Genomic DNA, 14,359 nt, shown 5'->3' with positions numbered 1-14,359 from the left:
GATGCCACCACCACAACCCTGTGCAGATGCCACCTCCAGAAACATGCGCAGATACCACCTCCCCAACCCCATGGAGATGCCACCACCACAACCCCATGGAGATACCACCTCCAGAACCCCATGCAGATGCCACCTCCTCCCCTCCCCCTCCCCCCAGGTGGTGGCCCCGTGTCCTCACCGGCCCCACGATGTCGGAGACGTGGGACACTGTTGTCCCCGAGGCGGCGCCCAGGTACAGGACCTTGGTCCCCGGCCGGATGTGGATCTGGTCGATGCCACCCAAGATGGCGGCTGCCAACTTGGAGCGGAAGGGGTTCCAGGCGCGGTACTCCACCTTGGTGTCACCGTCCTGGGGACAGGGACACAGGGGGACAGGTCACCTGGTGGTCACGGTGTCCCATGGACACCTCCAGCCACCAGTGCCAGCAGTATCGCCTCCCAGTGCCACCAGTATGGAGCCGAAGAAGGTCCTGGTGGTGGCCACCATCTTGGTGACACCACCGTGAGTCACTGTCATGATCATGGGGACATCAGGTGACATGTCACCCACCAGCTATGGTGTCCCATGGACACTTCCAGCCACCAGTGCCACCTCCCAGTATGGAGCTGGAGAAGGTTGTGGTGATGGCCACCATCCTGGAAGTGGCCAACACCCTGGTGCCACCACCTTGATGTCACCATCCCGGAGACAGGGACACGGGGGGACAAGTCACCTGGTGGTCATGGTGCCCCGTGGACAGCCCCAGCCACCAGTGCCACCAATATTGAGCCGGAGAAGTTCCTGGTGGTGACCAGCACCTTGGTGACACCACCATGAGTCACTATCATGGGGACAGGGACACATGGGGACACGTGACCCACCAGCTGTGGTGTTCCATGGACACCCCCAGCCTCCCAGTGCCACTTCCCAGTGCTCCCAGTATGGAGCTGGAGAAGGTCCTGGTGGTGGCCACCATCTTGGTGGAACCACCACAAGTCATTATCATGATCATGGGGCCATCAGAGGACACGTCACCCACCAGCTGTGGTGCCCTATGGACACCCCCAGCCTCCCAGTACCACCAGTATCACCTCCCAGTATGGAGCTGGAGAACGTCCTGGTGCTCTTCTCTGGCTCTCCCAGTGGCACCAGTGCCTCCCAGTTGCCCCCAGCGCCCTCCCAGTGCTTGTCCAGTCCCTCCCGGTTACTCCCAGTCCCTTTCCAGTCACGCCCAATCCCCTCCCTGTCACACCCAGTCCCTTCCCAGTTCCCCCAGTCCCATCCCAGTGCCTCCCAGTCTCCTCCAAATCACCCCCAGTCCCTTCCCCAGTTCCTCCCAGTCTCCTCCAAATCACCCCCAGTCCTCTCCAGTTACCACCAGGCCCTTCCCCAGCCCCTCCCAGTCCCCCCAGTGCTCCCAGTACCTCCACCGCGATCCGTTTCTCCCCGTACACTGACTCCCCCGGCACCAGGTTCCGTGTCACCAGCGCATCCTCACGGCCCCGGCAGATGAACACGCCTGGGGGAGGGGCAGCACCCACGGCACAGAGCTGCCCCACAGCCCCTACCCCCAGAGTCTCACCCCCACCCCCCCCTCCCCCCAAGGACCCACAGCCCCTCTCCCACCCCAACAGCCCCTCCCCCTCTGCTTCTCCCTCTTCCCCCACAGCCCCTCCCCCCAGGATCCCCTGCCCCTCCCCTCCACCCACAGCCCCTCCCCACTCCCCCCAAGGACCTCCCACCCCTCCCCCCTAGAGCCCCTCCTCCACCCCTTGCCCCTCCCCCTCTCCTTGTCTCTCCCTCAGTTACAGCCCCTCCCCCCGCAGCCCCTCCCCATTCCCCCCAAGGACCCTCCGCCCCTCCCCCACAGCCTCTCCCCTCTAGCCCCTCCCCCACAACCCCTCCCCTTGCCCCTCCCCCAGAGCCCCTCCTTCTCCCAGCCCCTCCCCACAGCCTCACCCCAGCCCCTCCCCCCTCCCCTTCCCCTCCCCCCAGCCCCGCCCCCACCCACCTTCGTGCCGATGTGGCTCCACCGTCACTTTCTTGCCACCCTTGAAGCCACCGCGGCCGCCCCTCCCCCCGCCCCTCCCCCCACCCCTCCCCCCCCCGGGCCGGGCCGCCCCTCCCCCGCCCTGCGGAGCCGCCCCCGCGGGGCTGGAAACTGCCACCTGTGGGGGGGAAAGGAAAATGGGGTTACTGGGAGCACTGGGATGGGGGGAGGGACAGTGGGAATGGGGAAGAGGCACTGGCTTTACTGGGAGCACTGGGAAAAGAAGAGGGGCAGTGGGTTTACTGGGAGCACTGGGAAGGGGGTGGAGAAGTGCTGTGATTACTGGGAGCCCTGGGAATGAGGGAGGAGGAGCAGTGGGAATGGGGGAGGGGCTCTGGGAATCGGGGAAGGGGTCGTGAGTTTACTGGGAGCACTGGGAAGGGGGAGAGGAGCACTGAGGTTACTGGGAGCACTGGGAAGGGGGGAGAGGCACCGGATTTACTAGGAGCACTGGGAATGGGGGTACCGGGGTTACTGGGATCACTGGGAAGGGGGGGGAGCAGTGGGAATGGGGGAGGGGCACTGGGCATACTGGGGGAGGGGATGGAGAGGAAACTGGGCATGCCGGGAGGAGGCAAAAGGGAAGCTGGGTATACTGGGAGTGCAACCTAGCATACTGGCGAGGGGACAAAGGGGAAACTGGGCATACTGGGGACATACTGGGAAGGGATGGGGGGAACTAGGCACACTGGGAGTGTGACTGGGCATACTGGGGGAAGGGCAGATGGTAACTGGGCATACTGGGGAGCACTGGGCATACCGGGGAGAGAACAGAGTAGGAACTGGGTGTACTGGGGAGAGGGTAGAAGTGGAACTGGGCATACTGGGGGAGAGGACAGGGGCTAACTGGGCGTGCGGGGGGGAACTGGGCATACTGGGAAGGGGACAGGAAGTAACTGGCGGGGGGGGGGGAGGAGTCAGACTGGGAGGGCATGGGGGTTCCCAGTGCCATACTAGGAACACTGGGAGGGCCCCACTCACCTCGGCCCCCCCGGAAGCCGCCGCGGCCGCCGCGCCCCCCCCGGGGGCTGAACCCTGTTGGGAGCCGCCGTCAAACTGGGAGCACTGGGAGGGACTAGGAGCGCTGCAGAGAGCTCCCAGCTCCTGCCCAGTAACCCCCCACTGGCTCCCAGTATTCCCAGTTTAGGTCAACTACCCTCTTGGTCACCCCCCAAGTACACCCCAGCTGCTCCCCAGTCCATCCCAGTTGCCCCCAGTGCCACTTCGTTCCTCCCTCTTAACCTCCCAGTCTCTCCCAGTGCCATCCCAGTTACCCACCAGTCCCTCCCAGCGCCATCCCAGTACCCCCAGCCCCTCTCAGTTGCCCCCCAGTCCTCCCAATGCCCCCAATCCCATCCCAGTTACCCCCCAATCCCTCCCAGTTATACCTGTCCCCCCAGTACATACCAGCTCTCCCAATGCCCCAGTACATCCCAGTCCTATCCCAGTTACCCCCCAGTCCCATCCCAGCGCCCCCAGTCCCTCCCCAGTTACCCCGTCCCTCCCAGTCCCATCCCAGCCCCCCAGTACATCCCAGTCCCCCCTCTGTCCCTCCCAGTGCCCCCAGCCCATCCCAGTTAGCCCAACTACCCCCAAGTAAATCCCAGCCCTCCCAGTGCCCCCCCGTCCACCCCTAGTCCCATCCCAATTACCACCCAGTCCCTCCCAGTAACCCCCAGTGCCACGCTAGTCCCTCCCAGTGCCCCCCCGTACATCCCAGCCCTCCCTGTGCCCCCAGTATATCCCAGTCCATCCCAGTCACCCCCCAGTCTCTCCCAGTGCCTGTTACCCCCTAGTTCATCCCAGTCCCCCCCAGTCCTATCCGAGTTACCACCCAGTCCCTCCCAGTTCCACCCAGTACATCCCAGCCCTCTCAGTACAGCCCAGCCCCTCCCAGTTACTCCCTAGTCCCTCCCAGTCCATCCCTGACCCCCCCAGTCCCATCCCAGTTACCCCCCAATCCCTCCCAGTGGCCCGCAGTCCCATCCCAGTTACCCCCCAGTTCCTCCAGTACATCCCAGCCCTCCCAGTTATCGCCCAGTCCCTCAGAGTCCCATCCCAGTCCCTTCCAGTCCCCCCCAGTACATCCCAGCCCTCCCAGGGCCCCCAGTCCACGTCCATCCCACTCCCATCCCAGTTATCCCCAGTCTCTCCCAGTCCCTCCCAGTTACCCGCAATCCCCCCAAGTAAATCCCAGCCCTCCCAGTGGCCCCCAGTCCTATCCCAGTACCCCCCAGTCCCATCCCACTTCCCTCCCAGTCCCCACCTGGCCTCATCCCGCCGCTGCTGCACGCGGGCCCACACGCGCCTCTGCCCCGGATCCGGAAGCGCCGCCCCAAGCCCCGCCCCGGCACCGCACATGCGCGTCCCGCCCCCTCGGCGTCAAGGCCCCAAGCCGGGCGGAAGTGCCCAGGGAGGGCAGCAGCGGCAGTGGTTGCCCGGGTCCTAGAGCCCGCCGGAGACCCCGAAACGCCCCTGGGGACCCCCCAGGGAACACGGAGGGTGCTGGGGGGGATTTGGGGGGTTCTGAGGGGCGTTTAGGGGTCCGGGGGGGGGTCTGGGGACAGAAACGGGGATTTTGGGGGGTCCGGGGGGGGGGATTTAGGGGGTCCTGAGGGGTTTTGGGGGTGCTGGGGGGGATCTGGGTACAGAAATGGGGGGTTTGGGGGGTCCTAGGGGGATTTGGGGGGTTCTGGGGCCATTTTGTGGGGTCCTGGGGGGGTCTTTGGGCAGGAATGGGCCATTCTGGGGGGTCTGAGACCCATTTTAGGGGTCCTGTAGAGGGGTCTGTGCTTAGGGATGGGCCATTTTGGGGGGGGTTGGGGGGATCCTGGGGTGATTTTGGGGGGTCTTTGGGCAGGTATGGGCCATTTTCGGGGTCCCGGGGTGTCCTGGGACCAATTTGGGGGGTCCGGGGGGTTCTTTGGGCAGAGATGTGCAATTTTGGGGGTCCTGGGGGGGTCTTTGGGCAGGAATGGGCAATTCTGGGGGGTCTGGGGCCCATTTTGGGGGTCCTGGGGGGTCTGTGCTTAGGGATAGGCCATTTTGGGGGGTCCTGGGGGGGTCCTGGGGTCATTTTGGGGGTCTCGGGGGGGGGGGTGTCTTTGGGCAGGAATGGGCCATTCTGGGGGCTCTGGGGCCCATTTTGGGCGTCCTGGGGGGGTCTTTGGGCAGGGATGAGCCATTTTGGGGGTCCTGGGGTCCCCAGAGGGTGTTTGGGGGTCCTTGGGGGGTACTTCCGGGTAGGCGCGGGGTCCTCCCACCGCGGGCGACGCTCAGTCCTCCTAAGTCCTCTCTATGGCCGCCGCGGTCCTCCAAGCTCCCGCCCCCACCTCCGCGTGTGTCGCTCCACCCGCCGCATCTCTATGGCCGCTCGGCTTAGGTTCGCAGGGCTGGTACTACGTCACTTCCGGCGGCGCGCTGCGCTTCCGCTGCGTCTCCTTGGTTCCAGTTCCGGCTCGGGGGCGGCGGTGGTGAAAGTCACTTTGAGTCGCGTCGGTGGTACCGGGTGAGGGGGGGGGAACTGGGAGCTACTGGGAGCGCTGGGGAGGTTAGTGGGGGCTACTGGGAGGGCACGGGGGCGTTGCTGGGAGGGTTACTGGAGGCATTGGGGCGTTGCTGGGAGGGCTACTGGGAGGTTTACTGGTGGCGCTGGGGGGTTACTGGGAGGGTTATTGGTGGCGCTGGGAGGCACTGGGACTGTTACTGGGAGGGCTACTTGGGAGGGCTGCTGGTGGTACTGGGGCATTACTGGGAGGGTTGTTGGTGGCACTTGGCTGTTACTGGGAGGGCACTGGGGAAGCACTGGGGGGCACTGGGTGGTTACTGGGGCTACTGGGAGGCACGGGGGGCTACTGGGAGGGCACTGGGGGGGTTACTCTGGGGTTACTGGGGGGTACTGGGTGGGCACTGGGGGGGTTAATGGGGTGTTACTGGTGGCACTGGGGGGCTTACTGGGGGGTTACTGGTGCCACTGGGTGGGGTTACTGGGAGGCACTGGAGGGCTACTGGTGGGTTACTGGGAGGGCACTGGGGGGGTTATTGGGAGGTTACTGGTGCCACTGGGGGGGGTTACTGGGAGGCACTGGAGGGCTACTGGTGGGTTACTGGGAGGCACTGGTGGGTTACTGGGCGGGGTTACTGGAAGGCACTGGCGGGGTTACTGGGAGGGCACTTGGGGGGAGGTTAATTAGCCCGGGGGGTGTAATTAGCCGCACTAATTTGCGCCCATTACCCTCCTTTCTCCTACACAACTGGGTTAATTATTGCTGAGGGGGTTAATTATCCTGGGGGGGACTATTAATGCTGAATTAGCTTAATTAACTCCTAACTAATTAGTAGAGCTAATTAGCCCTTTTGAAATTAACTCTGGTAAAGCTGTTTGTCTCCTAATTATTGTTAAGGAGTTAATTAACGAGTATCTTTTGTGTATGTGGGGTGGTTAATTAGTCCCAGAGAGAGTTAATGACTTTGAGAGGAATATTAATTAGTCCGGGGGGGGGTTAATTAATCCTGTTAATTAGTTACAGAGTAGCTGGGTCTGTCCTTGGTGGTGTTTGTTGTGGTGTTATGGCCACAAACGATGGATTAATTACTACCTGGGGTGATTAATTATCCCAAGAGGTGGCTAACTACCCTCAGAAATTATTAATTAGCCGTGTGGGTCTTAATTAACCCTGTTAATTAGTTAATAGAGTAGATAGGTATATCCCTGTGGCTGTTCCTTACTGGTTTTGTTGGTGTTATGGCCACAAATGATGGTTTAATTACTCCCAGAAGTGATTAATTATCTCAAGGGGGGACTAATTGCCCTCAGAGGAATATTAATTAGCCCAGGAAGGATTAATTAGCCTTGTTAATTAGTTAATAGAGTAGCTGGGTTTGTCCTTGGTGGTGTTTGTGCTGGTGTCACGGCCACAAACGGTGGATTAATTCTCTGGGGGGGGGGGTGGGGGGGGGGGTGGTCGTGGCGGGGGGGGGTGTGTTAATCACTCCGGGGGGAGGGGATGGCTAATTAACCCCTTCTGCATCATTAACGAGTGCCGGCTGCTAATTAGGCCGCTAATTAGCATGGCGGAGGACATCAAGGCCAAGCTGGAGCGTTACAAGACGGCTCCTTTCGACAGCCGTTTCCCCAACCAGAACCAGACGCGCAACTGCTGGCAGAACTACCTGGGTACTGCCCCTCCCCCCCCGGTCCACCAGGGACCCTCCAGGGGCCACCACGGTCCCTTCCTCCCACCCGGGGGGTCCCCTCGGTGTCTCCTCAGTGTCCCCTCACCCCCCCACCCCCCGCCCCCCCCACAGATTTCCACCGGTGCCAGAAGGCGATGGCGGCCAAAGGGGCAGACGCCAGCCCCTGCCAGTGGTACCAGCGGGTCTACAGGTCCTTGTGTCCCACCTCCTGGGTGAGGGTCCCCAAAGCTCACCAGGTGTCCCCAAATGTCCCCAAGGGTCAATAGGGGTCAACAAGGGTGTCCCCAAAGTTCTGCAAGGGTCAACGTGGGTCACCAAGTGTGTCACCAGGAGTCAGCAAAGGTCAACATGGGTCACCAGGGGTCAACATGGGTCAACAAGGATGCCCCCAGGGTCAACAAGGGTGTCTACAAGGGTCAATGAGGGTCACCAGGGGGTCCCCAAATGTCACCACAGGTCCCCAAGGGTCACCAGGGGTCAACAAGGGTCCCCAGGGCTCCCCAAATGTCACCAAGTGTCCCCACGGTGTCTCCATCGTCCTTGGGTCCCTCAGGGGCCTCCAGGGTGCCCCAAGGTGTCCTCAATGTCCCCAAGATAGTCCCACAGCCCTCACGGTCCCCCAGGGTGTCACCAAGTGTCCTCAGAGTGTCCCCAGGGTGCCCCCAAGTGTCACTATGTGTCCCCAGGGTGTCCCCAAGTGTCCCCAGGGTGTCCTCAAGGTGTCTCCAAAGGTCCCCAGGGTGTCCCCATGGTCCTTGGGTCCCTCAGGGTCCTCCAGGGTGGACCCAAGTGTCCCCAGGGGGTTTGTGTCTGTGTGTCGTGCCCCGCACCCCGGTGTCACCTTGTCCCCTTCCCCCCCCCCCAGGTGACCACGTGGGACGAGTACCGCGAGGAGGGGACCTTCCCCGGCAAAATCTGAGCAACCCCCGCCCCTCCCCCACCCCGGAGCTGGAGGGGGGGGGGAGGGGACACGGGACACCGCTGAGGGGGGGGACACACACGACACACACTGCTGTCACCCGCCTGGTGGCCAATAAAGGAGTGAACTGGTCACTGGGGTGGTTTTACTGGGGGGGGGGGAGGGGATGGGTGGAGGGAGGGGTCGGAGGGGGTGGGGGAGGGGACAGATCAAAGCCACCGACCACCCCTGGGAGCAAAAGTTTAATGAAGAAATTGGGGGGGATGGGGACACAACTCTCCCCTCCCCCCCCCCCACTGTGTCCTCTTCCCCCCCTCCTTGGGGACACTACGGGGCCAAGGGGAGGTGGGGGAGGGGCAGCAGGTGGCCCACCAGGTCCCCCGGGGCCACCAAGGTCTGTCCGAGGCCTCGCAGCGGCAGCACTTCCAGCAGCTGGCCTGGGAGGGGGGCGTGGTGGCCACCAACCACTCTTGGTGACCACCAGCCAGTCCTCATCCACCAGCCACCTGGTGGTCCACCAGCCACCTGGTGGCCCACCGGCCACCCATGGTAGCCCATCATCCACCTTGTTGCCCACCAACCACCCCATGGCCCACCAGCCACCTCGTTAGCCACCAACCACCTCGTTGCCCACCAACCACCCATGGTAGTCACCAGGCACCCCTGGTAGCCACCAGCCACCTGGTTGCCCACCAGCCACCCCTGGTGGCCTAGTAGCCACCCCTGGTAGCCACCAGCCACCTTGTTGCCCACAGCCATGTGGTAGCCCACCAGCCACCTTGTTGCCCACCAGCCACTCTTTGGTGGCCACCATCCACCTGGTTGCCCACCAGCCACTCCTGGTGGCCACCTGGCCCCCCCCCCCCGGTGCCCCTCCCCCCCTCACCTGCCAGCAGGTCCCTCGGCTGCAGCCTGGGGGGGGATGCGCAGGTGGCCCCGGGGTGACAGCGGGGGAGGGGCCGGGGGCACCCCCGGGCTGGAGGGGACACGGAGGGGTGAGGGGGGACACATGGGGGGAGGGGACACCAAAGGGAGGTCACCATGGGGGAGGGGACACCATGGGGGAGGGGACACCAAGAAGGGGACACCATGGAGGTGACATCATGGAGGGGACACCAAGGTGGGGACATCAAGGAGACACCATGGAGGGGACACCAAAGAGAGGTCACCATGGGGGAGGGGACATCATGGAGGGGACACCATCATGGAGGGGACACCAAAAAGAGGTCACCATGGAAGGGACACCAAAGAGGGGACACCGAGGAGGGGACACCAAGGCCACCATGGACCCACAGGGACATCACGGCTGGCCATGGAGGTGACATCACGGCTGCCCATGCCTGGTAGACCACCCCCCCCCCCCGAGTCCCCAACTTGTCCCCTCCCCCCCCGATGTCCCCATGGTCCCCAACTCACGGCAGATGTCGGGTGTCCTCCAGTGTCCCACCCGCGCTCCCGCCTGGTGACAAGCCGCCTCATAGGCACTGAGCACCTCCTGGAGAACCATCTGGAGAACTTCCTGGTGGCCCTCCTGCAGAACCTCCTGGTGGCCCTTCTGGAGAACTTCTTGGTGGCCCTCCTGGAGAACCTCCTGGAGAACCTCCTGGTAGCCCTTCTGGAGAACTTCTTGGTGGCCTTCCTGGAGAACTTTCTGGAGAACCTTCTGGAGAACCTTCTGGTAGCCCTTCTGGAGAACTTCTTGGTGGGCCTCCTGGAGAACCTTCTGGAGAACCTCCTGGTAGTCCTTCTGGTGGCCTTCCTGGTGGCCCTCCTGGACAACCTTCTGGAGAACCTTCTGGAGAACCTCCTGGTGGCCCATCGCAGCTTCACAAAGCTCCTGCAGGCAGATGCTGTAGAAGACCCCGGGGGCCACCCTGGGGTGACAGGCCCCAAAGGGCCCTCGGGGATCCTGGAGGACCCCGCAAAGCTCCTGGTGCTGCCGCTTCCACCGGGGGGGTTGGTGGCATGGGGGGGGGGAGGGGACAGCTGGGGGTGGGGTCCATGTGGCCACCGTCGTTGCTGGGGCCACCATCGAAGTTGCCGCAGAGGCCGCAGGTGCTGTTCCGGTGCTGGGGGGTCACGGTGATAGTCACCCCCACCCCGGGGCCAGTGGTGACGCGGAGGCCGGAGCCGGTGGCCACCAGGAGGGTGGTGGCACCCCAGGAGGTGACACAGGTGGCTCCGCCCCCCCGGCAGGTGGGCAGCGGCACGGCAGCACCGTCCACCTGGGGGGGGGGGGAGGGGGGGACATACTTAGGGGGCTGCCCCACGTGGTCCCCCCTGAGGGGTCTTTCCAGGTGGTGGCCACGTGTCCTCTGACCTTCTCCAGAGCTTCGTGGCCTCCACCAGCCCCACAACCTTCTGGAACCTTCTGCAGCCCCACAACCTTCTCCAACCTTCTCCACCCCCGCAACCTCCTCCAATCTTCTCCAGCCCTCCAACCTCCTCCAGACCTCAAACCTTCTCCAACCCCCCAACCTTCTCTAGCCCCACAACCTTCTCCAGATCTCCAACCTTCTCCAGCCCCACAACCTCCTCCAACCTTCTCCAGACCCACAACCTTCTCCAACTCTCTCCAGCCCCCCAATCTTCTCCAACCTTCTCCAGCCCCCCAACCTTCTCCAACCTTCTCCAGCCCCACAAGCTTCTCCAGCCCCACAACCTTCTCCAACCTTCTCAAGCCCCACAACCTTCTCCAACCTTCTTCAGCCCCCCAAACTCCTCCATCCATCCATCCATCCATCCTCTTCCCCCCCACCCCCCCTCACCTCCCCTCCCCCCCCTCACCTCCACGCTGCCCAGCCGCGCCCCCTGTAGCACCCACCGGTGCTTCCCCACGCTCACAGTCACCCTCCGGCCTCCAGTGCCACCGCGGGGCTGGGGGGTGACGGTGACCTGGAAGGGGGGGTGGGGCCCGGGGGGGCCGCAGCTCCGCGCCACCACATAGGGGCAGTGACCCCCGGTGGCCGCGGGCGCCCCGTCGAAGGTCACGTAGTGACGTGTCCCCACGGCGCGGCAGGTCCCTGGGGGGCTGGTGGCCCCTGATGCTTCCACCGCTGCCGTTGCTACCCTTGCTTCCATCGCTGCCTTTGCTCCCACCGCTGCCGTCGCTGCCGTCGCTGCCCTCACTGCCATCACTGGGCACCCCGCGGCATCATGGGGGGATGCGCAGCCCTCCCGGCACCCTTGGGCACAGCTGGGGGTGCAGAGGGTGTAGCGGGTGCCCACCGGGCACTTGGGGGCTGTGGGGGGAGGGGAGGGGGGGCGGGTTGGGTGCTGCCCGGGTGCCTGGGACACCCCCACCCCCACCCCGGAAGGGGTCTGGGACCCCCTGGGGGGCGCTGTGGGGGGTAGGAACACACCCCTCCCCCAACACTTGGGTGCTGTGTGGATCCCTGGGTGCTCTGTGGGGCTGGAGCCCCCCAACCTGGGTCCTGGGGTGCTCTATGGGTCCCTGGGTGTTCTATGGGGCTGAACCCCCACCCACCCACACACCTGGGTGCTCTATGGGTCCTGGGGTGCTCTATGGGTCTGGGGGTGCTCTATGGATCCCTGTCCCCCCTTGCCTCTCCCCTGCCCCCTCCCCCGCCCCCCCCAGTTGGGTGACTCACGGCAGAAGCCCTGTGAGCGCCATTCCAGAACCTTCTCCCCAGCCTTCTGGCAGGCGGCGGTGTAGGCGGCGATGACACGGCAGGCGCCGTCCCCGCGACACCCGTCAGCCACGCAGTCCCGGTAGTAGGTCCCAGGGTGAACAGCTGCGTGGCAGAGCCGGAAGGGCCCCCCCTCCTCCAGCAGCACCCCGCATCCCCCCTCCCCCCCTTTCTGCCCTGTCCCACACACCCCCACCTCCCCACACCTCTCTTCCCCCCCTCCCCCCACCCGCCACCCTGCTGCCGGCCTCGCATCGTTGCGGGGGTCGCCATCACCATCACCGCAGAGGCCGCACAGACGCCCCCCATACTCCCCAGGTACCTGGACGGTGACGTGGCCGTTGCGCCCGTCGAAAGCCACCATCACCCCCTGGGGGGTCTGGGCCACCAACTCCCACCCCCGGGCCACCACGGTGACAGATGAGGGACCCCCGGCATGGGGTAGTGGGGTGGGCACGCCGTTCACCTGTGGGGGCGGGGGGTGGGGCAAAGGGGGAGTGGGCCAGTGGGCACCAGCAACCTGCTTGCTAGCCCAGGGCAACCTGTTCGCTAGCCACCGGCAGCCTGCTCGCTAGCCATGGGGAACCTTCTTACTAGCCACTGGCAACCTGCTCACTAGCCACCATCAATCTGCTCACTGGCCACCATCAACCTGCTCACTATCCACCAACCACCTTCTCACTAGCCACCGGCAACCTGCTCGCTAGCCCATGGCAACCTGCTCACTGGCCACCAACCACCTTCTCACTAGCCACCAGCAACCTGCTCGCTAGCCCATGGAAACCTGCTCACTGGCCACCAGTAACCTTCTCACTAGCCCCTGGACACCTTCTCACCAGCCCCTGGACACCTTCCTCACTGGCCACCAACAATCTTCTCACTAGCCCCGGTGACCTTCTCACTAGCCCCTGGTGAACTTCTCACTGGCCACCAACCACCTTCTCACTTGCCCCTGGTGACCTTCTCACTAGCCCATGGCAACCTTCTCACTGGCCACCAACCACCTTCTCACCGGCCACCAACCATCTTCTTACTGGCCACCAACCACCTTCTTACTGGCCCCTGGGCAACCTTCTTGCTAGCCCATGGCAACCTTCTCAGTAGTCACCAACCACCTTCTCACTAGCCCCTGGCAACCTCCTCACCAGCCACTGGCAACTTCCTCACTGGCCACCAACAATCTTCTCACTAGCCCCTGGTGACCTTCTCAGCAGCCACTAACCACCTTCTCGCTGGCCACCAACCACCTTCTCACTGGCCCTTGGTGACCTTCTCACTAGCCATGGGCAACCTCCTCCCCGGCCCCCCCAACCTGCTCCCTCCCTCCCCTCCCCCCTCCCCCCTCCCCCTCCCTTACCCCTCCCCCCATGGCTACTCACCGTCACCCGCCGGGGGTCCAGCGCCACCCGCGTGCCAGGCACCAGCACCTGGACGCCCACGATGCCGCCAGGGCCACCGCGCAGCAGCACGCGGAAGGATGCGGCCCCACGGGCGCCGGGGCAGAGCCCGGCCAGGAGGTAGAGGCAGGAGATGGGGAAGTGGCGGTGGAGAAGGTCGAAGGTCCGGAGGTGGCCCAGGCCCAGGGCGGAGCAGGTGGCGGCAGAGGGAGTGGGAGGGGAGGTGGGGGGGGGGAGGGGAGGGGGGGCGCAGGGCTCCTGGGGGGGTGTGGGGGAGCAGGGGGGAGCTGCGGGGGCAGGAGGAGCGAGGGTTGGTCCAGGTTGCCTTCTGGAAGGGTTCGCCAACCGGCCTCCAGCCTTCCACCCACCCGCACCCATTAGACCCGTTGGTGTCCTTCTCCACCTGCTCCTCCAGCCCTCCATCCTCCTGCACCCACTGATCTACCTGCTCCTCCATCCCTTCATCCTGCTACTGTTCCTCCATCCTTCCATCCTTCTTCTGTTGATCCCTCTGCTCCTCCATCCCTCTTCACCCATTGATCTCCCTGCTCCTCCATCCCTCCATCATTCTACTGCTCCTTCATCCCTCCATCTTCCTTCACCCACTGATCCCTCTGCTCCTCCATCCCTCCATCTTTCTACTGTTTCTCCATCCCTTCATCCTTCTCCATCCACTGATCTCCCTGCTTCTCCGTCCCACCATCATCCTCCACCTCTTCCTCTATTCCCCCACCCACAGCTCCATTCCCCTCCCCCCACCAACCCCCACCCCCTCCCTCCCCCCCCTCAGCCTGCACCCACGGACCCCTCCCCACCCCACTCACAGCACCGCGTCCCCTGTCCCACGCTGTCCCCATCCTCAGGGTGGCCGCAGATGCCGCAGAGCTGCCCCCGCAGCATCGCCGGCACCGTCACCGTCACCGCGCCATCACCACCGAAGGCCACCCGCACGCCCACAGCCGTTGTCACCCGCCGCTGCCCCCCGCGCCGCTCCAGGCGCACCCGCCCCCCCGCCAGCCAGAGGGGCAGGCGGACCTGGCGCCCGGCCACCTGTGGGTGAGGGGACACGGGTTGGCACTGATCCCCTCCCCCACCCCCCAGTTATGAGATCTGGGGGGTGGAAATGGGGCAAGAAGCTTCGGATGCCTCAAGGATGGAGAAGACACC

General features: G+C 64.3%; 2 protein-coding genes across 4 annotated transcripts; one reads left to right on the top strand and one right to left on the bottom strand.

Annotated features, from left to right (window-relative positions):
- Positions 1-4: 4 nt before the first annotated feature.
- LOC119144536 (rRNA 2'-O-methyltransferase fibrillarin-like) lies at positions 5-2,593 on the bottom strand (the record flags this gene model as incomplete). Its single annotated transcript, XM_037380038.1, has 4 exons — positions 2,563-2,593; positions 1,992-2,078; positions 1,405-1,499; positions 5-349 (listed from the first exon to the last, which is right to left on the bottom strand). Coding segments are annotated over exons 1-4 (558 nt in total), but the record flags the coding sequence as incomplete, so codon positions are not given.
- A 2,813-nt stretch (positions 2,594-5,406) lies between these two features.
- On the top strand, positions 5,407-8,279 carry LOC119145283 (cytochrome c oxidase subunit 6B1). Of its 3 annotated transcripts, none has more exons than XM_037381606.1 (4): positions 5,407-5,538; positions 7,088-7,206; positions 7,338-7,438; positions 8,092-8,279. In XM_037381606.1, the coding sequence occupies exons 2-4, from the start codon at positions 7,101-7,103 to the stop codon at positions 8,143-8,145; spliced, it is 261 nt and encodes an 86-aa protein (XP_037237503.1). In that variant the 5' UTR covers positions 5,407-5,538; positions 7,088-7,100; the 3' UTR covers positions 8,146-8,279. The 3 variants fall into 3 exon arrangements, with proteins under 3 accessions (XP_037237503.1, XP_037237502.1, XP_037237504.1); XM_037381605.1 differs by having other exon boundaries at positions 7,338-7,462; XM_037381607.1 differs by having other exon boundaries at positions 5,455-5,580; positions 7,338-7,462.
- Positions 8,280-14,359: the final 6,080 nt, after the last annotated feature.

The sequence above is a fragment of the Falco rusticolus genome, chromosome 3, assembly GCF_015220075.1.
Source record: "Falco rusticolus isolate bFalRus1 chromosome 3, bFalRus1.pri, whole genome shotgun sequence".
In the NCBI taxonomy this organism is placed as follows: Eukaryota; Metazoa; Chordata; class Aves; order Falconiformes; family Falconidae; genus Falco; species Falco rusticolus.
This window is presented reverse-complemented; position numbering and strand designations above follow the sequence as displayed.